Source organism: Lineus longissimus, chromosome 10 (assembly GCF_910592395.1).
Source record: "Lineus longissimus chromosome 10, tnLinLong1.2, whole genome shotgun sequence".
Lineage (NCBI taxonomy): Eukaryota > Metazoa > Nemertea > Pilidiophora > Heteronemertea > Lineidae > Lineus > Lineus longissimus.
This window is the reverse complement of record NC_088317.1, coordinates 14687859-14704680: the sequence shown is the minus strand read 5'-3', so window position 1 is coordinate 14704680 and position 16822 is coordinate 14687859. Positions and strand designations below refer to the sequence as shown.

Genomic DNA, 16822 nt, shown 5'->3' with positions numbered 1-16822 from the left:
TAGCTTGCTCACTGGTCGTCGCCATTCTTTTCCTCTTGAAAATACTTGAACAACTCTGACCCTGCCATCAGATCCCGGGAAGACCTCTAGAATTCGTCCCAATGGCCATCTCCCGCGCGGGTTTGCTGGATCAGCCATCAACACTATGTCTCCAGGTTTAATGTCTTCTTCAACTCTGAACCACTTTGGTCTGTTGTGCAGTAAGGACAGGAATTCTTTTTGCCATCGAATCCACACTTTCTTCACCAAGTCCTGTACATAACGCCACCTATTTCTTGGATGGAAAGCGATCTCATCTGTGACTTCTGGAGCAAGTTGTCCCCCGGCTTGTCCAATCAAAAAGAGTTCGGGGTCAACACATTCTCATCTTTCGGATCTTGGCCACAGTAGGTGATAGGTCGGGCATTCAGAAGACCTTCTACCTCTGCCACAGCTGTTGAAAACTCCTCATCATTCACCACTGCCTCTCCCAGGATTGCCTTGAGCCCTTTCTTTGCAGCTTTTATCATGATCTCAAAGACGCCTCCATGATGGGCTCCTAAGGGAGGATTGAACCGCCATTCAATACCTTTCTCTGCAAGATGATTGGTGATGCGTTCTTGGTCAAGTTCATTTACCAGTTCTCTTAATTCTCTGTCAGCGCTCCGGAAGTTTGTTCCATTATCAGAGACCATGACCTGAGGGCGCCCTCGTCTGGCTGTCATCCTACTCAGCGCATTCAGAAAGCTGGCGGTATCCAATCCAAAAGCCACCTCCAGGTGTACCGCTCGAGACGCCAAACAGGTAAACAAACACAAGTATCGTTTGTCCCTCATCTTCCTGGTCACCTTGACAAGATATGGCCCGCCATAATCAACTCCACAGTGGGCAAACGCTCGGATTGGAATCTTGACCCTCAGACCAGGTAGTGACGCCATCTTTTGCTGGTACAATTTCTTCTTTCGTTCCTTACACTTGACACATGTGAGCTCGTACTTCTTCACAGCCTCTCGCCCATTCACCGGCCAATATCTCGTCCTGATATCGGCAAGCAGTCCATTCACTCCACGCACATGGTATGCCAACAAATGGAATGATCGGATGATCAACGTGGTCACAGGATGATTCTTGGGCAGTATGATTGGGTGTTGAGCGTCATAGGGCAGATCTGACTTCTCCAATCTCCCACCAACTCTCAACAGGCCATCGTCATCAATCATGGGACATAGATCTCTCAGACTTCCACGGAAGGGTTCTTCACTTTTCTGTACACTCAACATCTCAGACTTGAAGACTTGTCTCTGAGCATCTCTCAAAATCCCAATCTCAGCTTGCCTCAACTCATCAGGGGTAAATGATCGCATCCCATCTTTCCTCTTGGGTAGTTTCTTGGCAAAGCACAGCATCCAGGCCACCATTCTTCGGTATCTGGTCCAGCTGGAAAATGATGCGGCTGGTAGAACTGGTGTACTCACTTGGGCTACTGCGCTATTCGCCTCTTTCTTCTCTTCACCCATGGCTACTTCACTAACAGTTGCTCCAGACACATCAAGTGATTCCATCACCTGCCTTGGCCATTCTTCCTCTCCTTTCCACAGGAAATCTGGCCCTCTGCACCATCTCTTATCGTCAGCCATCTCGGTCATCTTCACACCTCGTGACGGGTCGTCTGCTGGGTTTAATTTTCCAGGAATGTGACACCATTGCTTGGGGGAGGTGAGTTCATGTATCTCTGATACTCTGTTTGCCACAAACTGCTTGTACCGTCAAGACTGTCCCCTGATCCAGTATAGTACATCTGTACTGTCTGTCCAAAATCTGTGCTCTCCAATTGAGATCTCCAGCATCTTGGCTATGATACGGGCTAGCCTTACACCTAGCACCGCTGCCATCAACTCCAATCTTGGGATACTGATAGCCCGCAGCGGAGCAACTCTTGCCTTAGCAGCAACGAATGTCACCTGTGTTGTATCATCATCATACAGAAATCTTATGTAGCAACAGGCAGCATAGGCTTCTTGGGACGCGTCGGAGAAGACATGTATCGAAATGTGCTTCACATCAGTGATTGGCCGCGTTCTGTTACACCTCGGAATCTTCAGATCTTGAGCTTGACTCATCTCCTGGATCCAGTCTTTTGCCACCTTTTTCACATCTGGAGTCAGCTGAGCATCCCAGTCTTTCCCACTCATCCACGCCCCCTGCAGAGCAATCTTTCCTCGGATCACAAGAGGCGCCAAAAACTGGAAAGGGTCAAAAACTGATGCTACCAAACTCAATAACTCCCTCTTTGTGTTGACTGTGGTCATCTCAAACTTCACGGAGTAACTGAAGACGTCTGTTTCAGCATCCCACCAGACACCAAGGGTTTTCATAGTAGGCAGGTCGCTGTCTCGGAAGCGGACACCAGTCGCTTTGTCTTCTTCACTCAGGCCAACAAGCACTTCTCGCTCATTGCTGCTCCATCTCCGGATTGTCCATCCTCCAGTCTTCACAACTGTTTTAAGCTCCGGTATCATCTTTGCGGCAATTGCAGTGGTCTCAAAACTGTCGGTGACATCATCCATGTATGTGAAATCCTTAATCACTTGACTTGCCAAGGGGTAGTCTGGTGCTGCCCGTCGAGCTTGCTCTTGTAGCACATACATGGCTAGGAATGGGGATGCCCTGTCACCAAACGTTACTCGCACGGCTTCATAAGTATCCATCGGTCGATATGTGTAACAATCTCTCCACAGGAGGCGGTGGTAACGTCTACATTCTAACTGGAGCACAATCTGACTAAACATTTCCTTCACATCGCCAATCAAAGCAACTGGGCGCCGTGTGAAGTTGAGCACGATCTCCAGAATGTCTTTCTGCAAATTTGGCCCAGGCAACATTTCATCATTGAGGCTGGTTCCTCCAAACCTGGCAGCTGCATCATACACTATACGCACCTTGGTGGTTTGCTTGTCTTGTTTCACGATAGCAAAATGGGGCAAGTACCATCCATCTCTAGCCGCCTCAACTGGTCCAACTTTCTGGATGTATCCTTTATCAACATTCTGTTGAAAGGCATCTCGATACTGTCGCTGCACCTCTGGTTTCTTTTTTAGATGTGCTTCTAAGCTTCTCAGCCTCCTCTCTGCCATTCCTCGATTGTCTGGAAGATTTGGTTGGTCTTGCTTCCAAGGGATACCAATCTCAAACCGGTCACCAATTGGTCTCATTGTTTTCTCCGCTATGTCCAGGGCCCTCTTTTCGTCAACTGTGTAGTTTGGAACATCTCTGCAGTTGATCAAGTCCTGGTTCCATAGAAGTCATGCACAATGTCTGACTCTGCTGTATCCAACCAATCCTAGCTCTCACTTTCCCCACACACGTCCAACCTAGGGGGGTCCTTCTAGCTATGGGCTCGCCAGGATCTCCAAGTCGTTCCTCCAAACAAACTCCCAATTCAGGATAGTCAGAACCCAACAAAAGGTCTACGGTCTTTCCTCCAGGACAAAAGGGAAATGGTATCCAACTCAAATGTGAATACTCATTTTTCAGCTTGGCCCAATCCAAAACCTTCATGTTGGCACACATCTCCGTCATGGTCCAGACTTCGATCCCCCTCCGAAAGTTCTCATCTAGGCTTTCAATGATGACCTTGGTCTTCAAGCTGGGAGTTGACACTGCACTGGAGAACATTGCTATCTCCAGCTGCCCTTTGACGCCACTGATGCCTAATGATTGCACCACTCCTTCACGTATATAGCTTGTATCGGAGCCCTGATCCAGTAAAGCATTGACTGTCACCTTTTCCCCATTCTTCCCCAAAACAAACACTGGAATCAACCTCAGTGCAATTACATCAATAGCAATATTGTCTGCCAGGACACGACTGCTGGTTTGAGTGGTTTTCTTCTTAGGTTCTCCTTTCTTCTGAAAGGAGGGGTCATATTTCTTCTGCGGTACTGGCTCATCTCTCCTGTCATCCTTCTTGCCTGGTTTGGGCGTAGAATGCAAGTCTGAGTGATGTTGCCTCTCACAACCATCCTTCCCACAGACTTTTGATTTATCACAATCTCTGGCTCTATGGGCGGTGTTGTTCAAACACCGGTAGCAAGCTCCCTTATCCTTGATAAACAGCCATCGCTGGTGAACAGTCATCAATTTCCACTCTTTGCACTGCTCGATCCCATGCTTGTCTCCACATTTCAGACATTTGACTTTGGAGGATGCTGTCATCTGGGTGGTGTTGGAATTCCACGACATATTCTTGTCTCTATAGAAGGTCCTTTTCTTCTGGATCTCGCCATCCGGCCTCTTAAAAGTGTCACTGGGTTTCTTTGCTGGTGCTCTAAGCTGAAATAACTCCAGACGTCTATTCACATAGCTCATCAGCCAGTCAGCAAAGGTAGCCAAACCATCTTCATCGGGGTCTGTGTCATAGTATTTCATCAGTAGAGATTCAGGAACATGCCTCATCACCATGGTTAACATCGCTGAATCACCAATCAGTTCATCTCGGCGACCACTTTCAGCCATCTTCCCAACGGTGTCATACAGTGTGTCCGCGAATTCTTCAATACTGCGTATATCGTCCATCTTAACTCTGGGCGTGTCATTCAGTTTGTCAATCTGCTTCTGTAACAATCGCCTATCGCCACCATATCGCATGTCAAATTTATCCAATGCCATTTCATATTGTCATTCAGTGTATCCCAAATTCTCAATCAACTTGAGCGGTTTGCCACCAAGGGCAGACTTCAGCATTACCATCTTGTGCTTCACTGGAATCTTGGCATAGTCAACAAAAATATCAAATTGTTCTCGCCAGTCAAAGTAGTTGTCCTTTTCATCTGAGAAATGTCGCAACTTCGGCTTGGCTATCCCCTGGAAGAACTGACGGAGTGCTGCTGGGTTGGTTTCCTCCTGCTCTGGACTAGGCTCTCGTCTGGGACTCCTAGTCCTAACTGGTGCATTCCTGATGATTGATCGACTAGGCTGAGTAGGCTCTTCTCTCTTTATCGGCATTGCTCCCACTGGAAATCTTGGGTGTCGACTGAATTGGAAAGGACCTGGGCGACTGCTGAACAATTCTGGCTTCGCACCGTCTTCAATCTTCTTTTCTGATGTAACCCCATCTTGTATGTTGCTGGCAATCTTGCGCTTCATTGATACCAATGGTTCACCAGGTGGTTCACGATGCTGCTCAGGTTCAGGTTCAGCCTTTACAACCACTTTTCCATCTCCTACCATATTCTTCTCAACCACAACCTCTTTCACCTCAGTCTGCTGTTGCGTATCTTCTTCCCCAGATTCTCTAGTCTCCTCATCTCGGTTGTCGTCATCAGCATCTGGTTTCTCACCTATGGGCTGTGAAGCCGCATCTGTCTGACTCAGGCGATGACTACCACCTGGATTCCGTTGGGCAACTAAAAGTAACTGGGCAGTCGATATAGGCTAGTAGTGTAATAATGGGGATTCTAACTCAGAGTCAAATCCCAGTCAAAATCTCCAAGTCAAATCCCAGTCAACACGTTTCAAAAGAGTCTCAGTCAAATCCTAGTCTAAATAGTTTCCAGTCAAACTTCAGTCAAGTCGCTAAATCATCCAAATCATCCAAATTTTCAAAATTTCAAAATTTCAAAAATTTTTCAAAAATTTCAAAATTTCAAAAATTTCAAAATTTCAAAATTTCAAAAATTTCAAAAATTTCAAAAATTTCAAAATTTCAAAATTTCAAAAAATTTCAAAATTTCAAAATTTCAAAAAATTTCAAAATTTCAAAAATTTCAAAATTTAAAAAAACCTATATCTAAAGAAAATTATTTTCTTGTAAATAAAATGAACTTTCCATCAAATGAAGAACTTGAATCAAGAGTCACAGAGTCAACAGATTATCTAAAATTTAAAGATCTTCCAGTGAACACATGGTATAGAATTAACTCATTCAGAAATATAATCACAAAAATAGGAGAATCAACACTGCTTGAACTTGAAGACTCAGAAGCTAAAGAAGTCACAGTGTGGGCGACGAGTGTCATCAAACAAAAGATAAATCGTGATCACAATTATATAAGATTCACAGGAGTCAAGGAAACAAAACAGGGAAAAAAGTTTTATGGATTTAACCTCTTGGACTAAACCTATATCTAAAGAAAATAAAAACATCATAAATGGAGTCCCTTGTTAGAGAATGTAAAAAGTGTTTTCAAGGGAAATTATTGGATGATTTTGATAAAGATAAAAAAAATAAATATGGTAGAAGTTATAGATGTAAACCATGTTCAAACAATTATCAAACAAATTATAAAAAAGACAAAAGAGAAAATAATCCATCATTCAAAATATCATGTAATTTAACTAGGAGGTTGTCTGGGTGTATTAAAAATAAACAACGAAAATCTTACCTTGAAAAAGTTATGGACTGTTCTCTAGATGTCTTTTACAAATGGTTTGAGTTTCAATTTGATGAAAATATGACATGGGAAAATCATGGTGATTATTGGGAAATTGATCACATTTTACCTAAGTCACACTTTGATCATTTGAATGAAGAAGAACTTATGCTTTGTTGGAACTGGCGTAACTTGAGACCTGTTTCAAAAGAAGAAAACTGGAAAAAAGGTAAAAAAATTGATTACGAACTATACTATCAAAATGTATCCTTAGCAGCAGAATTTTTAGAAGATGTAAATTTATAAGCTAAAAAGCCTACTCGCTATGCTCGTAAGCTTATAAATTTACTCACCCCACACTACTTTTGTCTGACTCGCTTTACAGCCCAAACTGATTATCTCAGATGAAAGACATGTCATTTCGGATTCTAGGATGAGCTCAAATTCACTTGCAGAAATAGTGCCATTATCCATGAACCTGGAAAGTAAATTATCGACACTCCGTAAGCATGCTTTTTTCTTAATTAAAATATCTAAATGTTTTTTCTCCTTTTTCCTTAATTTAGGAACTACAATTTTTCCAACCAATCCTAGGAGTGTACAGATAGCGGAAATTGGAATACTGATGACATTTCCAATCACTGTCGCAGCTCCAATTGATGCGACTGTGACACTGGTTATATACATACCAATTTCACAACCGTGTAAGATTTGACTAGCTTTTTTATAATTTTTATTTAATTTTTTTCTTTTTTTAATATTAAGCTCTAATTCAGTAATTTTTTCTTTAATTTTTTCAAGTCTAAATTGTTCAGCATCATCCATTTATTCTAATCGTAAATCAATTGAAACTGGAGTTAAAAATTCAATGGGGTCATCATTCTGATCCTTGACCTGTAGTTCAATACTAGTATGATCGTGTTTTGCGATCTTTACTTTTTGAAGGGAGGTATATTCATGAATATCTCCATAATATTTACCTTTGGGAACAAATGAAGTAATAAGATCACTACGCTTTCCATTCACTAAATTTTTACTCGTATCAACAATACTACAAGAAATTCTATACTCATGATATGGTAGAAGTTTACAAGGTTTATTACCAGTAATTTCTGATCTTATAAAGGTATTGTCTTCAAAAGTCATTCCAAATATTTCACCTAGTTCTTTATGGAGAACTACAGCAAATGGTGGCTCGACTTTAATTTTAATTTTACCTTCACTGGGTAAATAAGTTAACTCAAATTTATCAGCATGTCCTTTTTCACTCAACGCTTCCTGTACTGCTTTATTGTAGGTAACTGGCGTATAAAATCCGTTGGGAATAGTGATCAAGTCTTGATTTGTATAGGCCCCATCAACAACAGTCGCAAATCGTAAATAGTGATTATGTAATTCCCTTGAAAAATTATAGTAAGTCATAGGAATAATAGCCTTTTCAACCTGTACTGTTTCATATGACTGAATACTAGCTGGAAGTAGAATCCTTAAAACATCATGAAATCTAACGTTCATTTATTTTAGAAGAAATTTTATGTGCTTTTTGTTTAATACTTCCTATATTGGTTGATAATACTTGAACAATAACTAAAATAGTGACAGCGACCATAATAATCAAATGCTCTGCTAAAAATCCTACAACACCAGCAGCTGCTTTTAAGATAGTAGACACAATGGTCCCTAAAATTCCAGGCAAAGCGACTAAAGCTTTTTTACCTAAAGAAAGCAGCCAATTTTTAAATTTGATCAGACCTTGCGTAATTTTACTAGGAATTCCTGGCTTAGAAGGAATGCTAGGTCCTATAGGTCTATCTGGTTTTCCAGGTCCTGACTTAGAAGGTTTACTTGGTTTTACTAAAGAACCAATGCCATATACAAAGCTTGAACCAATGGCAGAAATCGCCATCAGCACAGCAGTCACAATAGTAGCAAGTTTAAAACCTTTCAATTTGAATAAAGCGTCAAGTCTGTCTCCTAAGGATTCTTTTTGAGAGTTGACTGTATCACGAAAATTTTCAGCTAATTGTTTAAAATGTTTTTTACTTCTTTTGTTCAAATTATCAATTTCTTCTGATTCTGCCTCATCAATCTCTTTTAAATTTTGTTCTTCATGCTCAATTAAAGGTTCCATTTCAATATCATCACTTTGTCTCAATGTGGTTATTTTATCTTTTATTCTGTCACGTGCTTGACTAAATTTTTCTTTAATAGCTTTATACTGTCTTCTGAAATAGTCAATGACTTCATCTAATTTAGAATTCTTTGTTTTTATAGGTTCGTTTGAGCTCAAAGTGGCATCTTGAATGTCATCAACATCATTAGATTCAACTTCAATAAAATTTGTTTCACCAGTGTCAATATTTGTGTCCTGTACTCTAGCTTGTTCATTGGTGTCAATAATTTCAGGTTCCAGTGGAATATTACTAGATCCTGCTTCATCTTCGAAATTCAATTGTCTTCTACCTGTTTTTTCTCCAACATTTTCAAGTATTGGAGTGTTTAAATTAATTTTTTTAAAAAAGCTCATGAATTCTGCTTTTCCTCTTCCTTTTATAGAGCTAACAGTATAAGGTTCTTTATCAGCTCGTGTTAGTTTAATTTTATCTCCTTCTATTGGGTGGAAAAATACAGTTCCGTTTGGAGTAATTGTCAGTTTGTTACGCAATTCTTTTATGTCCCTTCTTAAATATAATTCATTTTTTTCCATATATTTATTAATGAATTCATCTTTTCTATCAATGATGATCTCTTTGTCCATTAAACTTTCCCTTACAGGTCGTGGAACATCTCCAGTCAATTCATCTATAAGATTACCATTATCCTCTCTTTGTTGCTCTTCCGCATCCACCAAGTCATCTTTATTTGGTTCATTGATTTTATCTTCAAATGTTGGATCATCAGCAGCCATTTATTTTAAATAAATTTTGACAAAACAGCTGATCCAATAACACTTCCTGCAATATAGGCCTGCTCATAATTTTTCTGACTCTGACTAGGTTTATAATAGTGAGTTAAATTTGGCTTAGGATGGATGCTGTCATAATAGCGGATAGAATCTTTCATGTCTAACATGTCTGATTGTGCTTGATGTTTTTTCTGGCGTTGTTCTGCAAGGAAATCAAGATGTTTAATTCTATTGTGTGACCATGTTGCTGACTCCTTTTGTAATTTTTCGCTTGCTAAATCGTGTCTTTTACGCTCTTCTGCAGCATTCTTAGCATCAAATGCGTGGAACATGGCATTGCCCCCAACAAAAGCAGTCGCATTAGCTACTGCTCCAAAAATTGTTGTTAAAATCATGCCAGCCATTTATTTTATAAAAATTTTCTTCTTGTTCAATATGTGAATGTGCCGAAAATGGCACATTGATTTTTTTTTTTTAAATTTTGTTGAACAGGGCTAGCAAATTGCTAGCCCTTTTTAATTAGTGATGTTCTTTGGCAGTCCTTGCTTTTCCAGATAACCTTTCGTAATAATAGCTAGTGACACAGCACCAGTGAGCTTCAATGCTTCCATCAAGTCAGGTTTACTAGGATCTCCAATGTTTGACTTTAATAGCTTTTTAGCAGCCATTCCATAGCCAACAACAAGTGCTGCTAAAACTGCAGAATGGTAAATTGTGTTTCCAATATTTTTCGTGTCGATCATTGTGCTCATTTATTTATAGTAAAATTTTTTTTTAAATTTATAAGATCAGATTGTCAGATTTTTGTTTAGTTTTTTTATTTAATTTTTCAATAGGTGACTCCTCAATAGGTGACTCCTTTTTAGAATAGAACCAAACAAAACCTGCTAAGGAGATTCCACCTATCAATATTAAAGGATAGTAGTTTGTAGACAAATAATAACTTTGCTTAATGTCATCATCTGTTTTAACTTTTTTCTTTCCTTTATTCAACTGACCTAATTTTTTACCCCATTCAACTCTTTTATGATTCTTTGGCTTTTCTGTTGTTGTAATTTCAGTTGTTGTGTTATTTTTTTCTCCGTTCATATCTGTTTATTTTATGAAAAAATATTAGCGACTATTAAAGTCATTATTAGCGACTATTAAAGTCATTATTAGCGACTATTAAAGTCATTATTAAAGTCATTATTAGCGACTATTAAAGTCATTATTAGCGACTATTAAAGTCATTATTAAAGTCATTATTAGCGACTATTAAAGTCATTATTAGCGACTATTAAAGTCTGATGATTTATGACTAGGTTTTAATAAAAATTATGCCTTCATAAATAAAATGAAGACAGATGTTAGATTTAACAACTTTGAAGAAATATATGAAAAAGTTGTTGAAGCATTAGAAAATGACGCAAGACAATATCAATATGAAATGTCACTTGTTTTAGACATGCGAGAGCAGCTTAAAATAGCTGGAAAATATGTAAATTTATATTGTAATCATTGGATTTGTCAAGATTGTTATTCAACAGATTGTACTATACTAGAGAATGAAGTCGTTTGTAATAATTGTGGAACTATAGACAATGCTTTTGATCCATACTCTCATACACCAGATTTGTGGACAAATTCTATTCAAAAAACGTATATTTGTGGTTCACACTATGGCATGGAAAAAACTCATAAGTATGTTATGTCTAAATTTTCAAAATTTAAAGAACAATATAAAGACGAACTATTGTTCAAGAGAGTGGACTATAATTCAATTGCCAAGGATGTGAAAAGGTTAGAAGACCTGTTTGAAAAGAATAAGGATAAACTAAACAGAAAGTCCTTCTTTTTTAATAAACATATATTTCAAAAATTAAATGAACACTATCTTTTAGCACCAGCAAGTATAAGCACAGCGATGAGAAAAAAATTAAAAAAATTGGACGCAAAAGCGGCTGCATCAGCGAGTGTATTAACATCTTCTTTAGAAAAGGTGTATGAAGATTTAAAAAAATTAAATTGGCCATAATCTTAGATTTTATAAAGTCAGTGAGGACTCTATAAAATTTAGGAATCCTCGCATGTGTCCTCTGCTTCATGCGTCATTGCAGTTTCAGCCGTATTGACTACAATTGTACCTGCAGCTAAAAGTGTTGGGTTCATATATTGACCCAGTTGTTTTTTAATTTCATGGTTTACTATGATATTGTCATTTAATTTTGCATGTAATTTTTTTGGTCTAAATTTGGAATACAATTTTTACTGCTTGAGTATATCCAAATAATAAATTAGATACTAAATCATCAGCAATCTGAGTATTATATTTGATGTTATATTCATTATGTAATTTTTCAATATTTTTTTGTGAAGCTTTTTTAATTGTAGCCTCAGATGATTTTATTCCTAGTTTATTTAGTAATCCTGATTGATAGTGTGAAAGTAATTCACTTCGCATGTCACACTCGTTTTGCTCTTCTTCAACAGTAGTTTCCATTTATTTATGATAAAATTTTTACGCTCGTAAAAAGTACTTCTACGAACGAAGTGAGTAATCAAAAGGCATCTTTCTGCGCAGTATAAGCTTCTTTCCTGCATCAATCTGCACAAGAACTGTGTCTTTTTCGCTTTGTGGAATACAGCGATTTTCTTTGAAAATTTGATCCATAGATAATTGATCATTCATTGTATGAATCACCATGTGTTTACAATTTTCTCTAAAATCTTTTACAACTGCATTATATTTTTGAGTCAAAAGCCAAACAGAAATTCCATAATGTCTTCCTGAGAAAGCTAGTTCAGTCAATTTTGTACACTTATTCTTTGATTCCCACAAATTAGCACAATCATCAATGATAAATAATGTTTGATGATCTTGACTTTTTAAATTTTCAATCGCATCTTCTAAGCATATATTTAAATCTGTAAGTACTAATTTTGGAGGATAAATGTGTATATTTTTATCTTGTGTAATCCATGCTCTATCTTGGTAAGTTTTATTCATGTCAATGGTTGGACAAAATATCACAATGTCATCAAATTTGTTACGAAATTCTTTTTCAAGTAAATCTAGTATAAAGTAGGTCTTGCCACAGTCTGTCATTCCGACAATTAACATATTGAAAGGTGGATCACAGTAAAATTCACTCGTCATACCTGTTTATTTTTAACATTTTGAAGAAGCAAAAGAATTTAAGATGTCATCAAATTTGATGACAAAAATTCATCCAAATGCAAAGTATTTTTGTGGTTAGTGTACAATACCCTTTACTTTTTTATTCTCAAGCCCTACTAATCCATCAGCTACAATATAGACTAGCATGTCATATTCTGTTTCAGTACTTCTGGTAAGTTCAAGTTGTAAACCATGTTTAATATTGCTCATGGCAGTTCCAGATCCATGTAAATAGTTGTCCTCTGTACTTCTCAGATCAATCCACAGAGCATATTTATGATTTTCATAGAATTTTTCGACATCCATCATGCAGTCTTCAGTTTGCTTAAGATCTTCTGACATATAAAGTCGTTTGACTTCATCAAATTGATTATAGGCTTTCATTCCTGACTTGAATATACAGTGAGAAATTCCTTCTGAAGTAATGGTCACATTAGTGATGTCTGGATTTTGAAAACTTGTATTTTCGGCATCATACTCAGCGTAATTTTTCTGGAAAAATATCAGAATACGCTTTGTTGATGCACGATTGACATCTACATTGATATTCATGCGTTTATTCTTTCCAATTGAATCTGTTCTCAAAAGATGCACGTCTTCATATCGAAATCTAGTATCAGCATATATTGCTTCGATTTCCTCACTAAGTTCTGTGGAAAAGACTGTTTCATACTCAAGTTGAATATCTTTCACAGCATACGTTTTTGACGTTGCAGTTCCTGTCACAACATATTTTGCATCATTGAATTTGATGTTATATTCAATGGATTCTAAAATAGCTGATGGGTAAAAAGGTAGATGATCATCAAATATTTCTGACTCAATAGGAATACAATATCTGTCACCAAATGCTGTTTTAATAGCATCTTTTCGTTGCTCCTTGTCAATACCTTGCTGAACACGATTTTTCCTCTGCTTGTCTGTCAACCAAAAGTCCTTGAATGTATTATAGATGTAAGATTTGTCCACTTCACTCATTGTTTTTCCACCCAATTTAGTAGTAATTCTTTCAACAATATTTCGACCTACATTAGCCACAAATCCAGCTGCTGCAGCATTGGCTGCATTACTTGCTTTTGATGAGGTAGAAAGTTTAAATGTAAGTTTCAAACTTTTAGGAACAATCACTTGTCCTTTTTCAAGCTGAGGAATTTTCACATAAAGTGTTTCTCCAGGATTCACAGAATTAGGATTATGGGTAATGACTTCATAATTTCTTTTAGCTTTGAGCCCCTTGGCTATTTTGTTTGATCTATAAGGATCAAGATATTTACCAAACGATGTGTCCATTTATTTATAGTAAAATTTTTTTTAAAAAAAAATCAATGTGCCAAAAATGTCATATTGAACAAGAAGAAAATTTTTATAAAATAAAATGGTCAACATGTGTGGGATTAAATACTTTTACCCAGCAGCTATTGAGGAACTAAAAGAGGAAATTCGAAAAATAAAAAACAGTCAGTTAAATCCTGACGTTATAACAGCGACTAAAGTCAATACTAAAGTGGATCAACTTGAGATATCAGTGAATGACAGTTTCACCAAATTAGAAAGATGGTGGACTATCGTTGGAACTTATTTAGACTATATGTTGACCCGTAGAAGATGGAAAAATGTGCCAAAAGAAATGAAAGAACTTCCTTCGTTGCAAATTGAGTAACATGTTTATAATATGATTTTACATTATAAATATCTTACTTCTTTCTCAACCGTGAGTCAATAATATTTTCTTTATCAAGTCCTTCTTTGTGTTTAATTGTTGACTCAATTTTAGCTTCTTTTTCAACGCGATCAACCTCTGAAGAATCAGCTTCTTCATCAATTGTAGCTAGCACTTGCTGCAAAGCATCAAGTCTAACTCTTTCATCATTATTTAAGATAGCATGAACACCTTCAATATTTTTGATAGTGTAAGTTCTATTGCTCCAAATCTGTTTGTAACCTTTTGTAAATATAGGTCTCTTCAATTTTTTTCTAACTAATTCTCCAATGTTAAACTTGTGTACAACGGGCATAGATTTTTCTACATTTAATTCAACTAATTCAGTAGCATGAAGGTTAGCTTCATTTGGACTATAGTCTAAAATGCCAGAATGAGGTCTTTCATTGTATGCACTAATGTAATCTTGCAAATGATCAACCCATTTGACTGTATTTTTCTCTGTGAAATCTTTGAAGACCATTTCTTTAATAGTTCTAGATAGTCTATCAATTAAGCCTAATGCATGATGATCACCAATATCCACTGTTCCATGTCTAATGTTTAATTCTTTGAATAAATCTTGTAGTGGTTTGTTTAAAAATTCATTGCCTGAATCTGTAATAATAAGTGTAATACTTCCAGTATCATTATAAATTTTTTCAAAGCCATTTTTCACTTCAAACTTAGTTTTATTTTTTAATGCTTCAGCATAAGCTTTTCTTGTAAATGTATCAATAGCAAGTAAAATCCATTTATACCCTTTATTTTGCCTTGAGTAATTACTCATGTCCAACAAATCCATGAACCAAAGAGCATTTTCACGATAAGCTATAATGTGACCTTGGATTTTATTGGACTGCTTTTTGTGAAGCTGATAGCTTTTCTGAGATTTTACAAATTGGTCAATGTCATCAAATTTTATACTAGGATCCTTCTTTTTCATGATTTTATAAGATTTTAAAGCAGAAGGATATTTGTAACTTGCATATGCTTCTTGCATTTATTTTAAAGAATATTTATGAATTTTTGTCATCAAATTTGATGACATCTTAAATTCTTTTATTTAGAGAATAGTTTGAACTAAAAATCCAACAACAATTAATCCCATTGTAAAAGGTAGATGACTCGCTTCGCTGACGCTTGTTTCATTACTCGCTTCGCTCGTAGAAGTAGTTTGTTCATTTATCAAATTTGATGAATTAGTTTGTTTTGCTCGTGTCACTTGTCGCCTTTTTCTGACATTGATATGTGAATTGATGCCAAAAGTTGTATTTTCTGTAGCGGTTAACAGAGAGTTATTATATCCTTCAATTGTACCAATATGCAAGCGCATATGACTTGGAACAAGTTGTAATCCTAATCCAACGGCAAAATCTAATCGTGAACCTGCTTTTTCTAAAGCGTATGCAAGCGCTTGTTTTGAGTGAATGAGTACACTCGCTGACTGAAATGTTTTGATGGAATCGACTAACGTTTGACCTTGAATAGCATCTTCCACTAAAATTCCAAATTGCTTTTGCGTGTCCAATGAATCAAGAATATCCTGTCGAATCATGGTTTGTGAACCTAGAATACAATAAACATAAGTTCGAATCGATTCATTGATTCTACTCATGCCTGCTTTAGTCAATCCTTGACTGTCTAAGGTGATAAAATTTGTCCAATCGTCTGAGTAAATGAACGATAAATTATCAATATAAAGTCTATGATGGTCTGCATAGACATATCCTTTTTTATCTGCATTAAATGGAAACTTACTAGGATCATTCAAATAATAGTTACCATTGTCCATGACGATGTCTAGCGCTTGTATTTTCCCTTTGTGAAAATAGTTGAAGTCAACAGAACCAAATTCAAGCTTTAATTTTTCATAGGCTGATGTGATATAGGGATTTAAATCTGCACCAAAGTCAGGATTTCCTGGTAAAGGAATTTTTAGCTGATGTAATATCTTTCTGATGGTAAAGTACACATGGAATCTAAAAATACTTTGTACTAAAGGGTCAGCATGGTTAATATGATTGTGCCATGATACCCCACAGCCAGACGTCGCGCAAAATAATGCAAATTTAAATTGGTTTTCCCAATTATCCATGCTTGCATTTTTAATATAATCTTGTACTTGAGAATAAGTTGAAAATTTTCGTGGATTCACCTTATTAGGGAAAATATCAATTGTATTGAAATAAAAACTTTGATTTGGTGTTACATGAATTTTTTGATGGATGAAAGGATCCTTGGTCAAAGAGTTATTCTTGTAAGTGACAGGATAGTTTACATTAGCATTATATTTTAAATAGTTTGGAAAGTCCATTTATTTTTATTTTATTTTTATTTTATTTTTTAAAGTGGGCTACCAATTTGGTAGCCCTGTTTTATTTTTTAAATAAGAGCTTTAGTTGAGATTCCATCTTCCAATATTGTACGTTTATCATCATTCGCATTCAACGCTACTTTGGACACTTGCTCAGTGTAAATTTGATGATTTCTTGACCTAAAGACATTCATCCTTTTTTCAATTGGAATTTTTTCCAAGAGCACAGACTTGTAATCTTCAAAAGTGATTTCATTTTTGACTACTTGTTTTTTGACACCTTTGCATTTCTTAACCTCTTCATCTTTATCAGTTGTATAACTGTATAGTTTTGATCTGAGTGCGATGAACTCAGTGATGACATGACCAGCTTCTTCGTCTTTAAACTTTC

The 16822-nt window shown here is 36.7% G+C and overlaps 2 protein-coding genes across 2 annotated transcripts; both read right to left on the bottom strand.

The window, feature by feature from the left end:
- Positions 1-335: 335 nt before the first annotated feature.
- Positions 336-1616, bottom strand: LOC135494372 (uncharacterized). The gene has a single exon (XM_064782292.1). The coding sequence runs from the start codon at positions 1614-1616 to the stop codon at positions 336-338; it is 1281 nt and encodes a 426-aa protein (XP_064638362.1).
- A 129-nt stretch (positions 1617-1745) lies between these two features.
- Positions 1746-3191, bottom strand: LOC135494371 (uncharacterized). The gene has a single exon (XM_064782290.1). The coding sequence runs from the start codon at positions 3189-3191 to the stop codon at positions 1746-1748; it is 1446 nt and encodes a 481-aa protein (XP_064638360.1).
- Positions 3192-16822: the final 13631 nt, after the last annotated feature.